The sequence below is a fragment of the Bos mutus genome, chromosome 1, assembly GCF_027580195.1.
Source record: "Bos mutus isolate GX-2022 chromosome 1, NWIPB_WYAK_1.1, whole genome shotgun sequence".
Lineage (NCBI taxonomy): Eukaryota > Metazoa > Chordata > Mammalia > Artiodactyla > Bovidae > Bos > Bos mutus.
In genome coordinates, this window is record NC_091617.1 from 111023707 (window position 1) to 111039569 (window position 15863).

The 15863-nt window shown below is 40.2% G+C and overlaps 1 protein-coding gene across 4 annotated transcripts in view; it reads left to right on the forward strand.

The window, feature by feature from the left end:
* The window catches only part of PLCH1 (phospholipase C eta 1), a 251435-nt gene extending 235827 nt beyond the window's left edge, over positions 1–15608 (forward strand). For 3 of the 4 annotated variants that reach the window (XM_070374381.1, XM_070374389.1, XM_070374395.1), the window contains exons 19-23: positions 5246–5330; positions 7276–7422; positions 7644–7723; positions 9737–10091; positions 12471–15608. In XM_070374381.1, the coding sequence (XP_070230482.1) occupies positions 5246–5330; positions 7276–7422; positions 7644–7723; positions 9737–10091; positions 12471–14542 (2739 nt within the window). In that variant the 3' untranslated portion in view covers positions 14543–15608. The remainder of the gene's footprint in view (positions 1–5245; positions 5331–7275; positions 7423–7643; positions 7724–9736; positions 10092–12470) is intronic. The other variant, XM_070374404.1, reaches the window with a different exon arrangement.
* The last annotated feature ends 255 nt before the right edge of the window (positions 15609–15863 follow it).

Consider the following 15863-nt stretch of genomic DNA (forward strand, 5'->3'; position numbering starts at 1 on the left):
ATTACTTTGCTAGCGTGTGAGATGAATGCAATTGTGCATGATTAGAATAAACATATTTGTCAGGAATGCTACATGGGCAATGTGTTTCCTTCTCAGTGCATCATATCAGAGGCCACATTATGTCAGTTTATCCCAGGACTGATAATGTTACTTGGCTAAGGGAGTTTCTTCCAGATGTTTTTCATTGCATAGTTATCTCTTTATCTTTGTAATATATAGTTTGTGGTATTAAAGGATCTTTTAAATGTATGAGTATCTTTATTTTATGGTTAAAATCCAACCTCTTTATCATGGCTCACGAGGTTCTCTGTCAGAAGATTTTAACTCTTTCTTGAGCCACAGAACAAGATGGTATCAGATGAGGCCTTTGGGCACTTTCTCAGTGTTTTTAAATGCATTCAATAAACAGATAAAGTGATACTTTAGGAAGCTGCTGCTGCTGCTGCTAAGTCGCTTCAGTTGTGTCCAAATCTGTGCGACCCCATAGACGGCAGCCCACCAGGTTCCCCATCCCTGGGATTCTCCAGGTAAGAACACTGGAGTGGGTTGACATTTCCTTCTCCAATGTATGAAAGTGAAAAGTGAAAGTGAAGATGCTCAGTCGTGTCCAACTCGTAGTGACCCCATTGACTGCAGGCTACCAGGCTCCTCCATCCATGGGATTTTCCAAGCAAGAGTACTGGAGTGGGTTGCTATTGCCTTCTCCATTAGGAAGCTAATTATATTGAAATTAACTTATCAATATATTAGAAAGAAGTTGTGACATACAACTATGTGTGCAATAAATAGCAGGATCTAGAGAGGGGTTGAATAACTATTAGATGAGTATGGGTGACATAGAGATTTCTGTCACGACCGTAATGTGACTTAAACATCTGTGATTTCTGTCAGACACAAAGTTATAGTACTAATATTCTACTATTTGTGCTTTATGGAAAATGAAAATGAAAATACAGTTTTCCTCTCGTCTTGGCTCGTTGAATTTGCCATGAACCCTACTTATTTAACTTATATGCAGAGTACATCATGAGAAATGCTGGGCTGGAAGAAGCACAAGCTGGAATCAAGATTGCTGGGAGAAATATCAATAACCGCAGATATGCAGATGACACCACCCTTATGGCAGAAAGTGAAGAGGAACTAAAAAGCTTCTTGATGAAAGTGAAAGAGGAGAGTGAAAAAGTTGGCCTTAAAGCTCAACATTCACAAAACTAAGATCATGGCATCTGGTCCCATCACTTCGTGGGAAATAGATGGGGAAACAGTGGAAACAGTGTCAGACTTTATTTTGGGGGGCTCCAAAATCACTGCAGATGGTGATTGCAGCCATGAAATTAAAAGATGCTTATTCCTTGGAAGGAAAATTATGACCAACCTAGATAGCATATTCAAAAGCAGAGACATTACTTTGCCAACAAAGGTCCATCTAGTCAAGGCTATGGTTTTTCCAGTGGTCTTGTATGGATATCAGAGTTGGACTGTGAAGAAAGCTGAGTGCCGAAGAATTGATGCTTTTGAACTGTGGTGCTGGAGAAGACTCTTGAGAGTCCCTTGGACTGCAAGGGATCCAACCAGTCCATTCTAAAAGAGATCAGTCCTGGGTGTTCTTTGGAAGGAATGATGCTGAAGCTGAAACTCCAGTACTTTGGCCACCTCATGCGAAGAGTTGTCTCATTGGAAAAGACTCTGATGCTGGGAGGGATTGAGGGATGGAGGAGAAGGGGATGACAGAGGATGAGATGGTTGGATGGCATCACTGACTCTATGGACATGAGTTTGAATAAACTCCAGGAGTTGGTGATGGACAGGGAGGCCTGGCGTGCTGCGATTCATGGGGTCGCAAAGAGTCGGACACGACTGAGCATCTGAACTGAACTGAACTGATGGGACCAGATGTCATGATCTTAGTTTTCTGAATGTTGAGCTTTAGGCCAACTTTTTCACTCTCCTCTTTCACTTTCATCAAGAGGCTCTTTAGTTCCTCTTCACTTCCTGCCATAAGGGTGGTGTCATCTGCATATCTGAGGTTATTGATATTTCTCCCGGCAATCGTGATTCCAGCTTGTGCTTCATCCAGCCCAGCGTTTCTCATGATGTACTCTGCATATAAGTTAAATAAGCAGGGTGACAATATACAGCCTTGTCATACTCTTTTTCCTATTTGGAACCAGTCTGTTGTTCCATGTCCAGTTCTAACTGTTGCTTCCTGACCTGCATACAAATTTCTCAAGAGGCAGATCAAGTGGTCTGGTATTCCCATCTCTTGAAGAATTTTCCACAGTTTATTGTGATCCACACAGTCAAAGGCTTTGGCATAGTCAATAAAGCAGAAATAGATGCTTTTCTGGAACTCTCTTGCTTTTTCCATGATCCAGCAGATGTTCGCAATTTGATCTCTGGTTCCTCTGCCTTTTCTAAAACCAGCTTGAACATCTGGAAGTTCACAGTTCACATATTGCTGAAGCCTGGCTTGGAGAATTTTGACCATTACTTTACTAGCGTGTGAGATGAGTGCAGTTGTGCGGTAGTTTGAGCATTCTTTGGCATTGCCTTTCTTTGGGATTGGAATGAAAACTGACCTTTTCCAGTCCTGTGGCCACTGCTGAGTTTTCCAAATTTGCGGGCATATTGAGTGCAGCACTTTCACAGCATCATCTTCCAGGATTTGAAATAGCTCAACTGGAATCCCATCACCTCCCCTAGCTTTGTTCATAGTGATGCTTTCTAAGGCCCACTTGACTTCACATTCCAGGATGTCTGGCTCTAGGTCATTGATCACACCATCGTGATTATCTTGGTCATGAAGATCTTTTTTGTACAGCTCTTCTGTGTATTCTTGCCACTTGTTAATATCTTCTGCTTCTGTTAGGTCCATACCATTTCTGTCCTTTATCGAGCCCATCTTTGCATGAAATGTTCCCTTGGTATCTCTAATTTTCTTGAAGAGATCTCTAGTCTTTCCCATTCTGTTGTTTTCCTCTATTTCTTTGCATTGATTGCTGAGGGCTTTCTTACCTCTCCTTGCTATTCTTTGGCACTCTGCATTCAGATGCTTATATCTTTCCTTTTCTCCTTTGCTTTTTGTTTGTCTTCTTTTCACAGCTATTGTAAGGCCTCCTCAGACAGCTATTTTGCTTTTTTGCATTTCTTTTTCTTGGGGATGGTCTTGATCCCTGTCTCCTAATGGAGTAGCCATCATGGTCAAAAAAAGAATCCCGAAATGCAGTACTTGAATGGTCATATTTATTAACTGCCCCCAAATCCAAGACCTCCAGTGGTACAGTTTTACCATATGGTTCTATTCTAAGGAAAAACTTCTGTTTGCAAAGAATTAATTCAAAATGTGTAAACTTTAGCTGACTTATTTAGTAAACCAAAAATATGTCTATCCATCTGTCTCAAAGTGTTCTTCCATCAGACCTCTATCTTATATTCTCTGACACTCCCCTTCCCAAACTGTATTTTTCTTACTCTCCAAACTCCTAAAACATTGTTTTCCCAGAGTTAGTAACTCCCTCCTTTCTGGGTCCTTTAGGATTTTATTCCTTCATTGCTCCTTGTCTGGTACTGGAATGACAAAAGAGAGCTTACAAATGGCCAACAAAGGAAGATTCCTCCCCCAGAGGACAGGGATGTGGGGGAGGTAAAGGTTTTTTTTGGTCGTGCTACCTGGCATGTGAGATCTTAGTTCCCTGCAGTGGAACCACTGGACCACAAGGGAATTCCCTCATATTTTTCACCTTTTTAAATATTTTAAAATTTGCATCATAGTACTCAATTGATTTAACTATGTTAAATTGCACAAGTGTGGATAACTTGATTAATTATTATGTACCCAGATCAAGATAGAACATATCCAGCACCCCCAGAAGGCTTCCATACACCTTCTCAGTCAATATCTACTCCTAAGCCTCTGCTCCTTCCATCAAATACCAGCCCAATCACAATAGATTGATTTAGTCTGTGCTTAAACATTATGTAAATAGACTCTGACATATATGTAAATAGACCCTTATATATACATCAGTTCAGTTCAGTCGCTCAGTCGTGTCAGACTCTTTGCGACCCCATGAACCGCAGCACGCCAGGCCTCCCTATCCATCATCAAATATTGGAGTCTACCCAAACCCATGTCCATTGAGTTGGTTATGCCATCCAGCCATCTCATCCTCTGTCATCCCCTTCTCCTCCTGCCCTCAGTCTTTCCCAGCATCAGGGTCTTTTCAAATGAGTCAGCTCTTTGCATCAAGTGGCCAAAGTACTGGAGTTTCAGCTTCAATATCAGTCCTTCCAGTGAACACCCAGCACTGATCTTTAGGATGGACTGGTTGGATCTCGTTGTAGTCCAAGGGACTCTCAAGAGTCTTCTCCAATACCACAGTTCAAAGCATCAATTCTTTGGTGTTCATCTTTCTTTATAGTCCAACTCTCACATCCATACATGACTACTGGAAAAACCATAGCCTTGACTAGATGGACCTTTGTTGAGAAAGTAATGTCTCTGCTTTTTAATATGCTGTCTGGGTTGGTCATAACTTTCCTTCCAAGGAGTAAGCGTCTTTAAATTTCATGGCTGCAGTCACCATCTGCAGTGATTTTGGAGCCCCAAAAAATAAAGTCAGCCACTGTTTCCACTGTTTCCCCATCTATTTGCCATGAAGTGATGGGACCAGATGCCATGATCTTAGTTTCTGAATGTTGAGCTTTAGGCCAACTTTTTCACTCTCCTCTTTCAGTTTCATCAAGGGGCTCTTTAGTTCTTTTTCACTTATATATGTAAATAAATATATACCCTTTTATGACTTGTTCCACTATTTGGTTATGTAGAGAACTTTGTTATCTTTTCATTGTTCTATAGTTTTATTAAATGAATATTCCACTGTTTATCCATCCAACTCATTATGGACATTTAATTTGTTTCCAGTGTGTGGCTATTATGAATTCACCTGCTCTGAGCATTTTTGCATAGACAGAAGCTCTCATTTCTGTTGGGTACATAACCTCAACTAGAGTCATAGATTCATTGGATAAAGTTTGTGTAGCATTAGTAGATATTGGTAAATAACAATGTAATCTTTTTTCTTTCATGCCTCATATCTGCCTCTGTTGCACCTGAAACAATTTTTCTTAGTAAGCACCTAAGTGGATTGCTGTTGATATATGACATTTTGGCTAATATTCTTCAATTAACATATGTGTAGAAATGTATCAGTGGTAATAACTAATGCTTTTAATCTTTTTATAGATCATTGATCCTTTTGTTGAAGTTGAAATTATTGGATTGCCAGTAGATTGTTCTAAAGATCAAACTCGTGTGGTAGATGACAATGGTAAGATCTCTGTTCACTTTTAATAAAGATGCTCTAGAGGTAGAATTTGCACCAAAAATGAAAAACGTGTCTGTGTGGGCTTCCCTGGTGGCTCTGACGATAAAGATCTGCCTGCAATGCAGGAGACCTGGATTCAGTCCCTGCATTGGGAAGATCACCTGGAGAAGGGGTAGAAAGTCAAGAGGTTCATTGGAAAGACTGATGCTAAAGCTGAAACTCCAATACTTTGGCCACCTCATGCGAAGAGCTGACTCATTGGAAAAGACCCTGATGCTGGGAGGAATTGGGGGCAGGAGGAGAAGGGGATGACAGAGGATGAGATGGCTGGATGGCATCACCGACTCAATGGACATGAGTTTGAGTGAGCTCCGGGAGTTGGTGATGGACAGGGAGGCCTGGCGTGCTGCGATTCATGGGGTCGCAAAGAGTCAGACACGACTGAACGACTGAACTGAATTGAACTGAGATAGGCTTTCAGAGGAGTTTAAAGAAAGTGATTTGAGGGTTCAAGAGTAGTAGAAACTTGTTACTTAGGAAATAACATGCTTAAAGTAAGTAAGGTTCCCATACTGCATTTTCCTACCAATGCTCAATGAATTTTTTTAGTCTCAGAAGTAATTGAGATGTCATCACTAAATCAACAAAAAGTATGAATTCTCTTGTTCAGGAGGGACATCTCAATGATTTTAAGTCCATAATTATTTCATTAGCTAAGGCATTAGGGTTAAGTGGCTGATGCCTCCTTAATACATATGTTTAATAACACTGATTTTCAGTTTTAGAAAAGAAAAACAAACTTATAGAGTACTTGAATTTTTATCTATTTAATTAATTCATCTGGGAGAATTTTACCAAGAAATAAATGTTTTTGGCTTATAGAATTTTCGTTAAATTATATGCTTTTCCTATTTTTTCAGTACCTATGAAAATATATCATCTTTCTTGTATTAAGGTCTGGCTTCATGAGATGCCTCTGGGAGTCAACAGGGCCTCATCTCACTTGGCTCTGTCACTAGGGTATGACATTAGGCACATCATTTCCTCTGAATATCTGTTTTCTCAAGTATAACATGAGCATTGTATTTCCTGTGTTAAAAAATGAGCATGGATTACTTGCATATTTTTTGTAAGAGCTACATATTTTTGAAAGTCAGTAATGTATATTTTTTCATCAGTTAGGGAAAGAACCCCTGCCCTACCACCCTTAGAGGATTGCCATAAGAATTAAATAGGATAGTATATGTATAGTGGGTCTCCCTTGGTGGCTTAGCAGTAAAGAATACACCTGCAATGCAGGAGACAAGGGCTCAATCCCTGAGTTGGGAAGATCCCCTGGAGAAGGAGATGGCAACTACTCCAGTATTCTTGCCTGGGAAATCCCATGGACAGAGGAGCCTGTGGGCTACAGTCTACAGGGTCACGAAAGAGTTGGACACAACTGAAAAATTAAACAGTGACAACAACAACATTTGTACAATAACATTGAAACCTTACAGAATGCTTGCTGGTGATGATAACAGCAAACATCTTGGTGGGTAAGAAGCATCGCTTTATTGGGGTGGGGTAGGGGTGGGGGAGAGGAATCATTCTTTATTGTTTTTGCTAAAACAGTATTCTTAGCTCACTACTATAGATGCTTTTTGAGCTTACTGAAACATTTTAAATATTGTCTAAAAGAGCCTTCTCTACAATGCAGTTTTGCTTCAAGGATTATTAGAATTGATGTAATAATTTACAGGCAATTTTCTTACCAATTATTTTCTAGCAATGGGGGTAAGTTCCAAGGCTTTATTTCAGTAAGGCATCCTGGGGTGGCTCTGTTGTCTTCACCAGTTTAATAACCATTGCAAGCAATTTTCACTGTCTGCTTTGCAGATGTTGCCGCTAAATAATTTTTAGCCAACCGCTTTTGCTTTTTCAATTTGTTTTTTCCTATTTCTCTCAGGATTTAACCCTGTATGGGAAGAAACCCTGACATTTACAGTACACATGCCAGAAATAGCTTTGGTCCGGTTCCTCGTGTGGGATCATGATCCAATTGGACGAGACTTTGTTGGGCAAAGAACTGTGACCTTCAGCAGCTTGGTGCCTGGTAATTCTGGCTGAACTTTTCTCTCTAGACCATTCCTTGTTCTTTGGAAGATGTGATATGCAGTATACACGATACATGGCATATATGATATATAAAGTATGTGTTATATGATAATGTGAGTGTTAATATAACTATTGTAAAGTCAGGTATTTAATTCTATTTCACCCATGGAAAAGCCAAACATGAGTTCAACTAAAAGGTAACTACTTCTCTTTTATCAGGCTACCGGCATGTCTACTTGGAAGGACTGACAGAAGCATCTATATTTGTCCACATAACAATCAATGAAATCTATGGAAAGGTGAGAATGATCACAGGGCTTAAAGTCACATGCAACAATAATATTGTCCCTAACAAAGTTTTTAATTCATTGCATAAAAGGAACGTAAACCTCGACAAAATTTTTTGAAAGGAAACTCTAGGAAGGCCAGCCCACGCCATGCTCCATGTGCTCTCCTGCCCTGAGGTCCTCATTCATGTGCTCCTTCCTCTGTTTAGGGGTGTGTACATGTCCCCTCCACCCAGTGGCCCTTGCTGGGCTTAACAGACCTGAGAAAACTATTACTCTCTCAGGCAATCATTTGTTTGACTAAAACAGTCAAGCTGGAGTTACATGTTTGAATTTTATTATAATCCTTAAAAAAAAGACTCAGCTGGCTGCAGTTGGAAACGTAGTCTCAGATGTTTGAATTACCTGTACTAACTGGGTTGTGATCCCAGCCAGTTCTAGACAGGATGCATTCATTCAAGTGTCATGTATTTAACCAGAAACCTAAAAATCATGAATGAATTAAAAGCCACCCACTGAACTTAAAAGGAAGAGACTGTACCAGTGTCTTCGGGCTCTCTCCCAATGATAGTTTCTTCACTGTGGAGCTCACTTGAGGTTTACATATCTATAGGCTCTCGTCTGGTAATGCCAAGTCACTGGGGATTTAGTGACCGGAACCATTTTCAGGACTAGATGTGATTCGGAGGGCCTCGGGCCCAGGAGTGTCTGGTGCTCTTTATCAGAAGGTCAGCATATCAGAAGGTCTGGGGCTCCTCCTCCAGAGGAGGTTTATACATTTATTATACAGAGGTTTATACATTCTCTGTGCTTCTGCTTCCTTATCTGTACCTACTTCATGAACAAATACTTTATCTTTAAGAAGCTGCCTGGCACATAGTAAATGCTCAGAAATGTCAGCTAATATTAATATTAAAAAGACTACAATCTGACTGGTAGGGAGCAGACCAGTTTGCCCCGAAATAGGAAGTATGTGTTTATTCTCACATCCGTCAGTTGGGAAGGGTGAGGATCCTAATTTCTAAGAGTGGTAAAGTTTTATGTCTTCTTGTGTTCAGTCCTAGATTGTGCTGCTTGCTGAGATCTCTCCTCTGGCCTAAACATACACAAATGTAAATTATCAAAAAGTGATTCTTGAATTTCTTAGGAATCCCAGGCAAACTAAGCACCATCTCTAGCATTTCACATGCTTGAAGGAAATAATAAAAATCAGAATTTGTTTAAAACTTGAGCCAGAAATAACAGGAAAGAGAATGTGTTCTCTAGGGCTTATATCTCTCTCCTACGTAAATGTCCATGTATAGTGTAAGTCATTTATTACCTTCAAGGTGTGTTTGCATTGAGAGGCATAAACCACAATGTGGTGATAGTGAACTGAGCAATGAATGAAACCTGCAACTAAAAATTCAAAGTGGGAGAAAGGGTTTACAGAGCATATGTGTTGTATCATCTTCTGGTTTTACTTGTGCAACCTTCTTGAATGAGGCCCAATTGTGTTTTGTTGTGCTTTTTTCCCCCCTTGCAGTGGAGCCCTTTAATACTCAACCCCAGTTACACTATATTGCACTTTCTAGGAGCTACAAAGGTAGTTTCTCAGCATGGTGTTTGGTTCTGGCTGGCGTGTTTCTATCAGTGGTCATGGCGGCATGCTCTCTCACATCGCTCCATCGTCCTGCTTACCACTTTGAAACTTGCGTCTGTTGCTTTAAGGAGGCTCAAGTTCATAACAGTCTGTTCACTGTGGAAACTCTTCCTACCACCTTGTCCTGCCTTCTTTGGGCAGGAAACTCGTGGGCAAGCTTGGTTGTGAAAATGGGAGGCTGCCTTCCTCCCAAAGTCAGGTTGATGAGACATGCATGATGTAGTGCAAACGTGCTGTGTGCTGCCGTTTTCTTGGTTTGAATATTCTTCAGTGGCTGTGAGATTTCGTTTTCTATCCATTTTTCATGCAGATGTCACTTGAGAGGCAAGTGGTTGACACAGTGGTATTTGCTTAACTTCTGCTTGGTCCTTTTGTGTCTTCAGAACAGACAGCTCCAAGGTTTGAAGGGGCTGTTCAATAAGAATCCCAGACACAATTCTTCAGAAAACACTTGCCATTACATTCGGAAGCGATCGATTGGAGATAAGATTCTGCGACGCACAGCCAGCGCTCCGGCCAAAGGCAGAAAAAAGAGCAAAATGGGCTTCCAAGAAATGGTAGAGATGAAGGATTCTGTTTCTGAGGCTGCAAGAGATCAAGATGGGGTCCTGAGAAGGACCACGCGGAGTTTGCAAGCACGCCCTGTCTCTATGCCTGTTGACAGAAGTCTTCTTGGGGCTCTGTCGCTGCCTGTATCTGAAACCACAAAAGACACTGAAGGAAAGAAAAACTCTCAGGGTAAGATGCTTTAAGTTTCTCTGAGAATACACCATTTTAAGACACATTTTAGTGTCCTTAATTACCATGATAACATGGTTGGCATTTTGTAGTCAAAGTAAAATATTCTGAAAAATAGGTAATTACATTACAGTGTTACCTTTTAGACCAGATTTTAAACTTTGGCGAGAGGGTGCTGGAAGAGCAATTTCCTAGTCACCTACAGCCTCAAAATAACATTGACATCTGAAGTCGACAGTGAGGGACCAGGGGCGATGGTGGAGAGCGTATGGGCCTATGAGGTGCAACAGAGGGAGGTGAAACCGGCAAACTATGAGCAGGGAGCGTGGTTTTCTTAGCGGGTACCATAGTTACTGATTTTCTGAGGAGGAATAGAATTATATTGACTTTTCTGAGGTGTAGTTTAGTTGTATTTCTTTCTCACTATGCAACATGTTTCCACAATTGGAAATGTTTATGGAGAAAGAGGAAACGCCAGCTGTTAAAAGTAAGCCACTTTCTTCACTTGAGAAATCTCTGCTTCCTCAAGAGGGAGCTTATTTGATGTTTTCCTGTGGCCTCTGTTTCCCTCCCCTGGATGTGGGCAGGGAAGGAAGCATGTCTGTAGCTCCTGTCCAGTTATAAACTCCTCAGGCACAGGGACCAGGTGTTACCTATCTTTTCCTCTAATGTGAGCATAATGGTTCACTTGAGAACTTGATAAAGAGTGGTATCTGTTTTACGCGGTACCGAAGAGCTCTGTCCTTGTATCAGTGACTCCTCCCCCACCCTATTTTAGATAATTCAAGCGCCAAAACTGTATGCATTTGATTTCTCTGCAACAGATACGTTTTAATTAAATCAGAATCACCTCAAACAGTAGAAGGTGATCCCTGTTCCTTTTAGCAGAATTCTTTCATCATGCAGTCTAATTTCAGTGATTTCTTTTCTCATGAATACCACTTATTGATTTTTATTGTCAGATATGATAGGAGGACAAATCAATTTTTCAATGGCTTCTTTGAAGGAGAAAAGGGGAGTTTAATGTTTGAAATGTTGCTAAGAGTAGTATTGGAGAAGAGATGAATACATGCTTTAAAATTTATTTTAAAACTCCACTTTGGGGGAAGTAAACTATAAATAAAGTCCATTTGGGGAGGGAAATAAAGCAAAAAATGGTAATAATTAATCCCGTTAAAACCACAATTAAGATGCTAGTACTATTTAGGTGAGTTAGAAAGCAATAGTTGATATTTCTTTCTTGCACTTAAAAAACAGGAACTTTATATAAGTTATTCATATATATATACTATAATATATTTAGTAATACATAAATATAAAACTTGTAAATATAGAGCAATACATAACCATGCAATGATTCAAGTTACCATGTAGAAGAAAAATTAAGTGGAAAAAATTCAGAATACAAAATTGTATACATAATTTTATAAAAGCTTACAGTATCTATCTGAGTGATAACACCATATAATATTTATATTTTCCTTATAATTTTGGGGTTAATCAAGTTTTTATGATGATTTTTTTAGTTAGGAAAATAATAAGTTAAGTATATTCTTTTTCAATTTTCATAACTGAAAGCATAAAGTGCTATTAAAATAATGTGATTAAGAATATTAGCACACCTAATATTGTCTTAACAGTATACTAAACAGGATGGGTTACCCTGAATTAATTTAAATTGTGTATTTTTTTAAAGTTTTCCTTCTTCTGCCCAAGATCTTGCTGCCTTTTTTAGGGGAGAATGAAATATGAAATCTATGTATTTAAACTCCAAAAAATATGATCAATGGGAAATTAGATATTAGCAATGCCATAGAATTGGTGACCAAGTCTTTATTTTTACATTTTGAAGTCAACAGATATTGATATTCTAATGCATTTATTGCACTTCCAATTTGGTTTTGAAATTAAATGGTCAAATTAAGTCTTTTGCCAAAATGTTTTTCAAAATGATTTGTGGGTTTTTTTGTTTGTTTTTGTATCTTGCTTACAGTTACCACAATACTTTGTTTAACAGAGCTGTCTTGTTCTGTTTTTATTGCCATGCTTCTGTGTAGTACAAATCTGAATAGGAAACAACTTAAGGTAATCTTCACTGTAAAAGTATGGTAACTCATTGACATTTTTTTTTTACAATGAATATTACATCCTTAGCTGATGTAATAGCTATTCAAAGGGAGGCTCCAGTGAAACTATATAAATATATTTTACCATTTATTCATCACACAGACACTTTGTTGCAAATCTATGCAATCCATGATTCTGTCACAATGTAACAGATTTACATTTTCCATTTGTCTGTCTGAAGGCAAACATGAGTGTTTGCAGGTCCTATATAAAGTGATATATGTCACTTAAAATATTGTTTGTTTCATTCAGCAGAAGATAAGGATGCCAGGAGAGATGGGAAGGCAAGTGTAAAAGACCAGCATCTTCCAAATTTCAACAAAAAGTTATCCTCTTCCTCCAGCGCTCTCATCCACAAAGACATCAGCCAAGGGAACTCTGCTGTTTCTACTGCCAACTTGTCAATCACAGAACAGTTAGTGCCAGGTCCAAAGGGTGGGAGAACCAAATCAAACATGTTAAGTGATTGCTGGGAACATCAGTGCCTCAGCAGATCCCTCTCTCCAAGGCAGCATTTGGCTCATGATCCTGCAGTTAGCCCATCAAAAGATCTATGTGGTGTGAAAACCAAGGAAAATGGGAATGCTGGGGGCTTCGTGGTAGGGAAAAGCACATTGTCAGGAAGCATCCTTTCTCAAAGCAATCTGGAGATTAAGAAGCTGGAAGGTAACTGGGATAAGGGCAGAGCTGCAACATCCTTTTCTTTGTCAGACGTCTCTACACTCTGTTCTGATGCACCAGACTTACATTCCACTGCAATTCTCCAGGAGAGTGAAATTTCCCACCTTATTGACAATGTCACTTTAACAAATGAGAATGAGCCTGGCAGTTCCATCTCAGCACTGATTGGCCAGTTTGATGAGACCGGCAACCAGGCTAACCCTACAGTTGTTTCTCATCTTCAGAGCCCCAGTGTGATGTCGGGCCATCCTCCTGTGCCCACCATGGACCTAAAAATGCCCTTCAAGCCTGGCTTTTCCAATGGAAAACCCAAGTCATCCTTCCTGTGCTCGTCTCCTGAGCAGATTGCACTCTCTGGACACGAGACCTGTGAATGTTCAACACACACAGCTGTTGGTGAAACTATGTGCACTCCTGTCTCTAAAATGAAACCAGACAATGACCTTTCTGGGAAGGCCATGACTGGGGCCATAGAAAACAACCTGCCTCAGTCCTCTAATTCTTCTCACTGCTGGTTACCAGAAAGTCCCACCCATGGGAAAGACTGGGAAATCCTGAAGAACCCCAGCCCTGCCACTTCCACTGACTTGACACTGGAGGATGTAATAGCTGCTCCTACTCTCAGTTTAAATTCTGGGGACAGCAGTCTCGTAGAAATGGATGGAGACTCAGAAAATCTGTCCCTAACAACCTATGAATATAGGGGAGAGGGCACAAGTCACCTCACTTCTCCTTTAAAAGTGAAATACAGTCCAGCTGCAGTGGAACATTTTCAAAGAGGCTTGAGAAATGGCTACTGTAAAGAGACTCTCCACCCTTCTGTCTCTGAAATATTCAACAATACTCAAGATGTCAAAAATCAAAATATCTCTCATCTAGCCTATCAGGGTGCTGGGTTTATGCATAATCACTTCTCAAATTCAGATGCAAAAACGAACCAGACCTCTGGGCCCCTGCCTTGTGCTCATGACTTGCATGCCCCTGCCCCGGAGCAGTCCACACACTCTGCTCTGAAGCTGTCCAGTCCGTGCAAATCCAAAAGTCTTGGGGACTTAACATCAGAGGACATCGCCTGTAATTTTGAAAGCAAGTACCAGTGTATTAGTAAGAGCTTTGTTACCACTGGCATCAGAGACAAGAAGGGCATGACTGTAAAAACAAAGTCGTTAGAGCCTATGGATGCCCTGACCGAGCAGCTGCGGAAACTTGTGTCCTTTGACCAGGAAGATGGCTGCCAAGTGCTGTACTCCAAGCAAGATGCCAATCAATTCCCCAGGGCCTTGGTCAGAAAGTTGTCATCCAGAAGTCAGAGCAGAGTGCGCAATATTGCTAGTCGTGCCAAGGAGAAGCAGGAAGCCAACAGGCAGAAGAGTGTGAACCCCAGCACTGTGGGAGGAGTGGTTCTTCGAAGCAAGCCGTGCGCGCCGGCTCCCACAGGGAACCGGCACTCCACGGGTTCCTACATCGCGGGCTACCTGCGGAGCGCCAAGGGCGGCAGCTTGGAGGGCCGCGGCATCCCCGAGGGCGCATGCGCAGCCCTGCGCTCCGGCCACGTCGACAGGTTCTGTTCACATCATTCTGTTCTGCAGACCGAACCCAGCAGTGATGATAAACCAGAAATTTATTTTCTTTTGAGACTGTGAATTACATAAAGCTGCATTTTCACTGTTAATAAGATATTCTGTAGAATGTCTGAGTTTTTAGGAAATATGGTCCTTGGCTTTGAGATGATTTTCAGATGTATTTTTAAACTCGTATTACAGCCTCCTTTTGACTCCGTGTGTTCTTTTTGCGTTTGTATATAGACCCGGGTGACATTTCCTGTGTACCTCTGATCTTTCCTCACTGAGGTGTGAACTCTATTGGTATGATATATGTGCATGCCCTAGATGTGAAACTTCTCAGCAGTTTGGGTTCTATGCTTCACCAAGACGCTCTTTACTCTGTGCTCTCAGCTCACGGTCACAAATATAGTCATTTTTACTCTCTGCTAAGAGATTTTTACAAAGGACAAAGGGATGAATTCTTTATTTTAAAGCCATTACCATCTTTCCTAGTTTTCCTTCTTTATTGAGAAGCTCAGATGCATTTTTATAACTCAGTTAAAAGAAGATTTAAAAAGTTACCTACCTTACCTTTCAATATTTCTCTACCCCACCCAGAAGGAGAGTTCAGAGGAGATGGGTAGCTGCCCTCCCCACCCCCCAACCATACCCTCTCATTTTAGAGCCAGGTGTGAGGGTCTGAGGAATAAAGCAAACTTCTGTATATAAGGACAAAATTGTTTGTTTTACATAAATTTTGTTACATATTTTTGCTAATGGCTTTGTATGTAACAAGAACACAGTTGCCAAGCTATTTGTTGTATTTTTGAATTTTCTGATTAAATTATAGGCTGCAAATAATGGCTTTCAGGATGAAGGACTTCCAGCATATGCTAACAATGACAGTAGCACAAATTGAAAACTTCCCAAAGCTTTCAAGAAAAAAAATATTTTCTCATGCTAAAACCCAAGTGAATATAGATAATTAGAAGAAATCTTTTCCCTTCAGGGAGCCAAGTAATTCTATTTTAGTACCAACATACATTATTTTCACTGTGAATCCATTTTTTATTGCATGTTCAGATGTCCCTCTTTGCTTTTTTGTAATGTTAACTGCAATGATGTTCTTCTTGGAATTCATGAAAATATAATTAAAGGAGATTTTTAAACACTTGGTGATTTTTTTTTTTTTTTTTTCAAAATTGAAGTTCATGTGATGACTGTTGAGTAGGGAACCCAGAGCTCTTGGAAATATTTGCCTTTTCATCTCTTTGCAATAGAAGAGATCACTTCTATGGGGACAGTTTTAAGCAGCATTTTATGTCCTTGAGTGTTTTCACTCTGCTTTCAAGACAGTATTTGCAAGGTGACTTGAGAAGAAATGGAAATGTAATGAGTTGCTTTGCATTTGGTGATGATG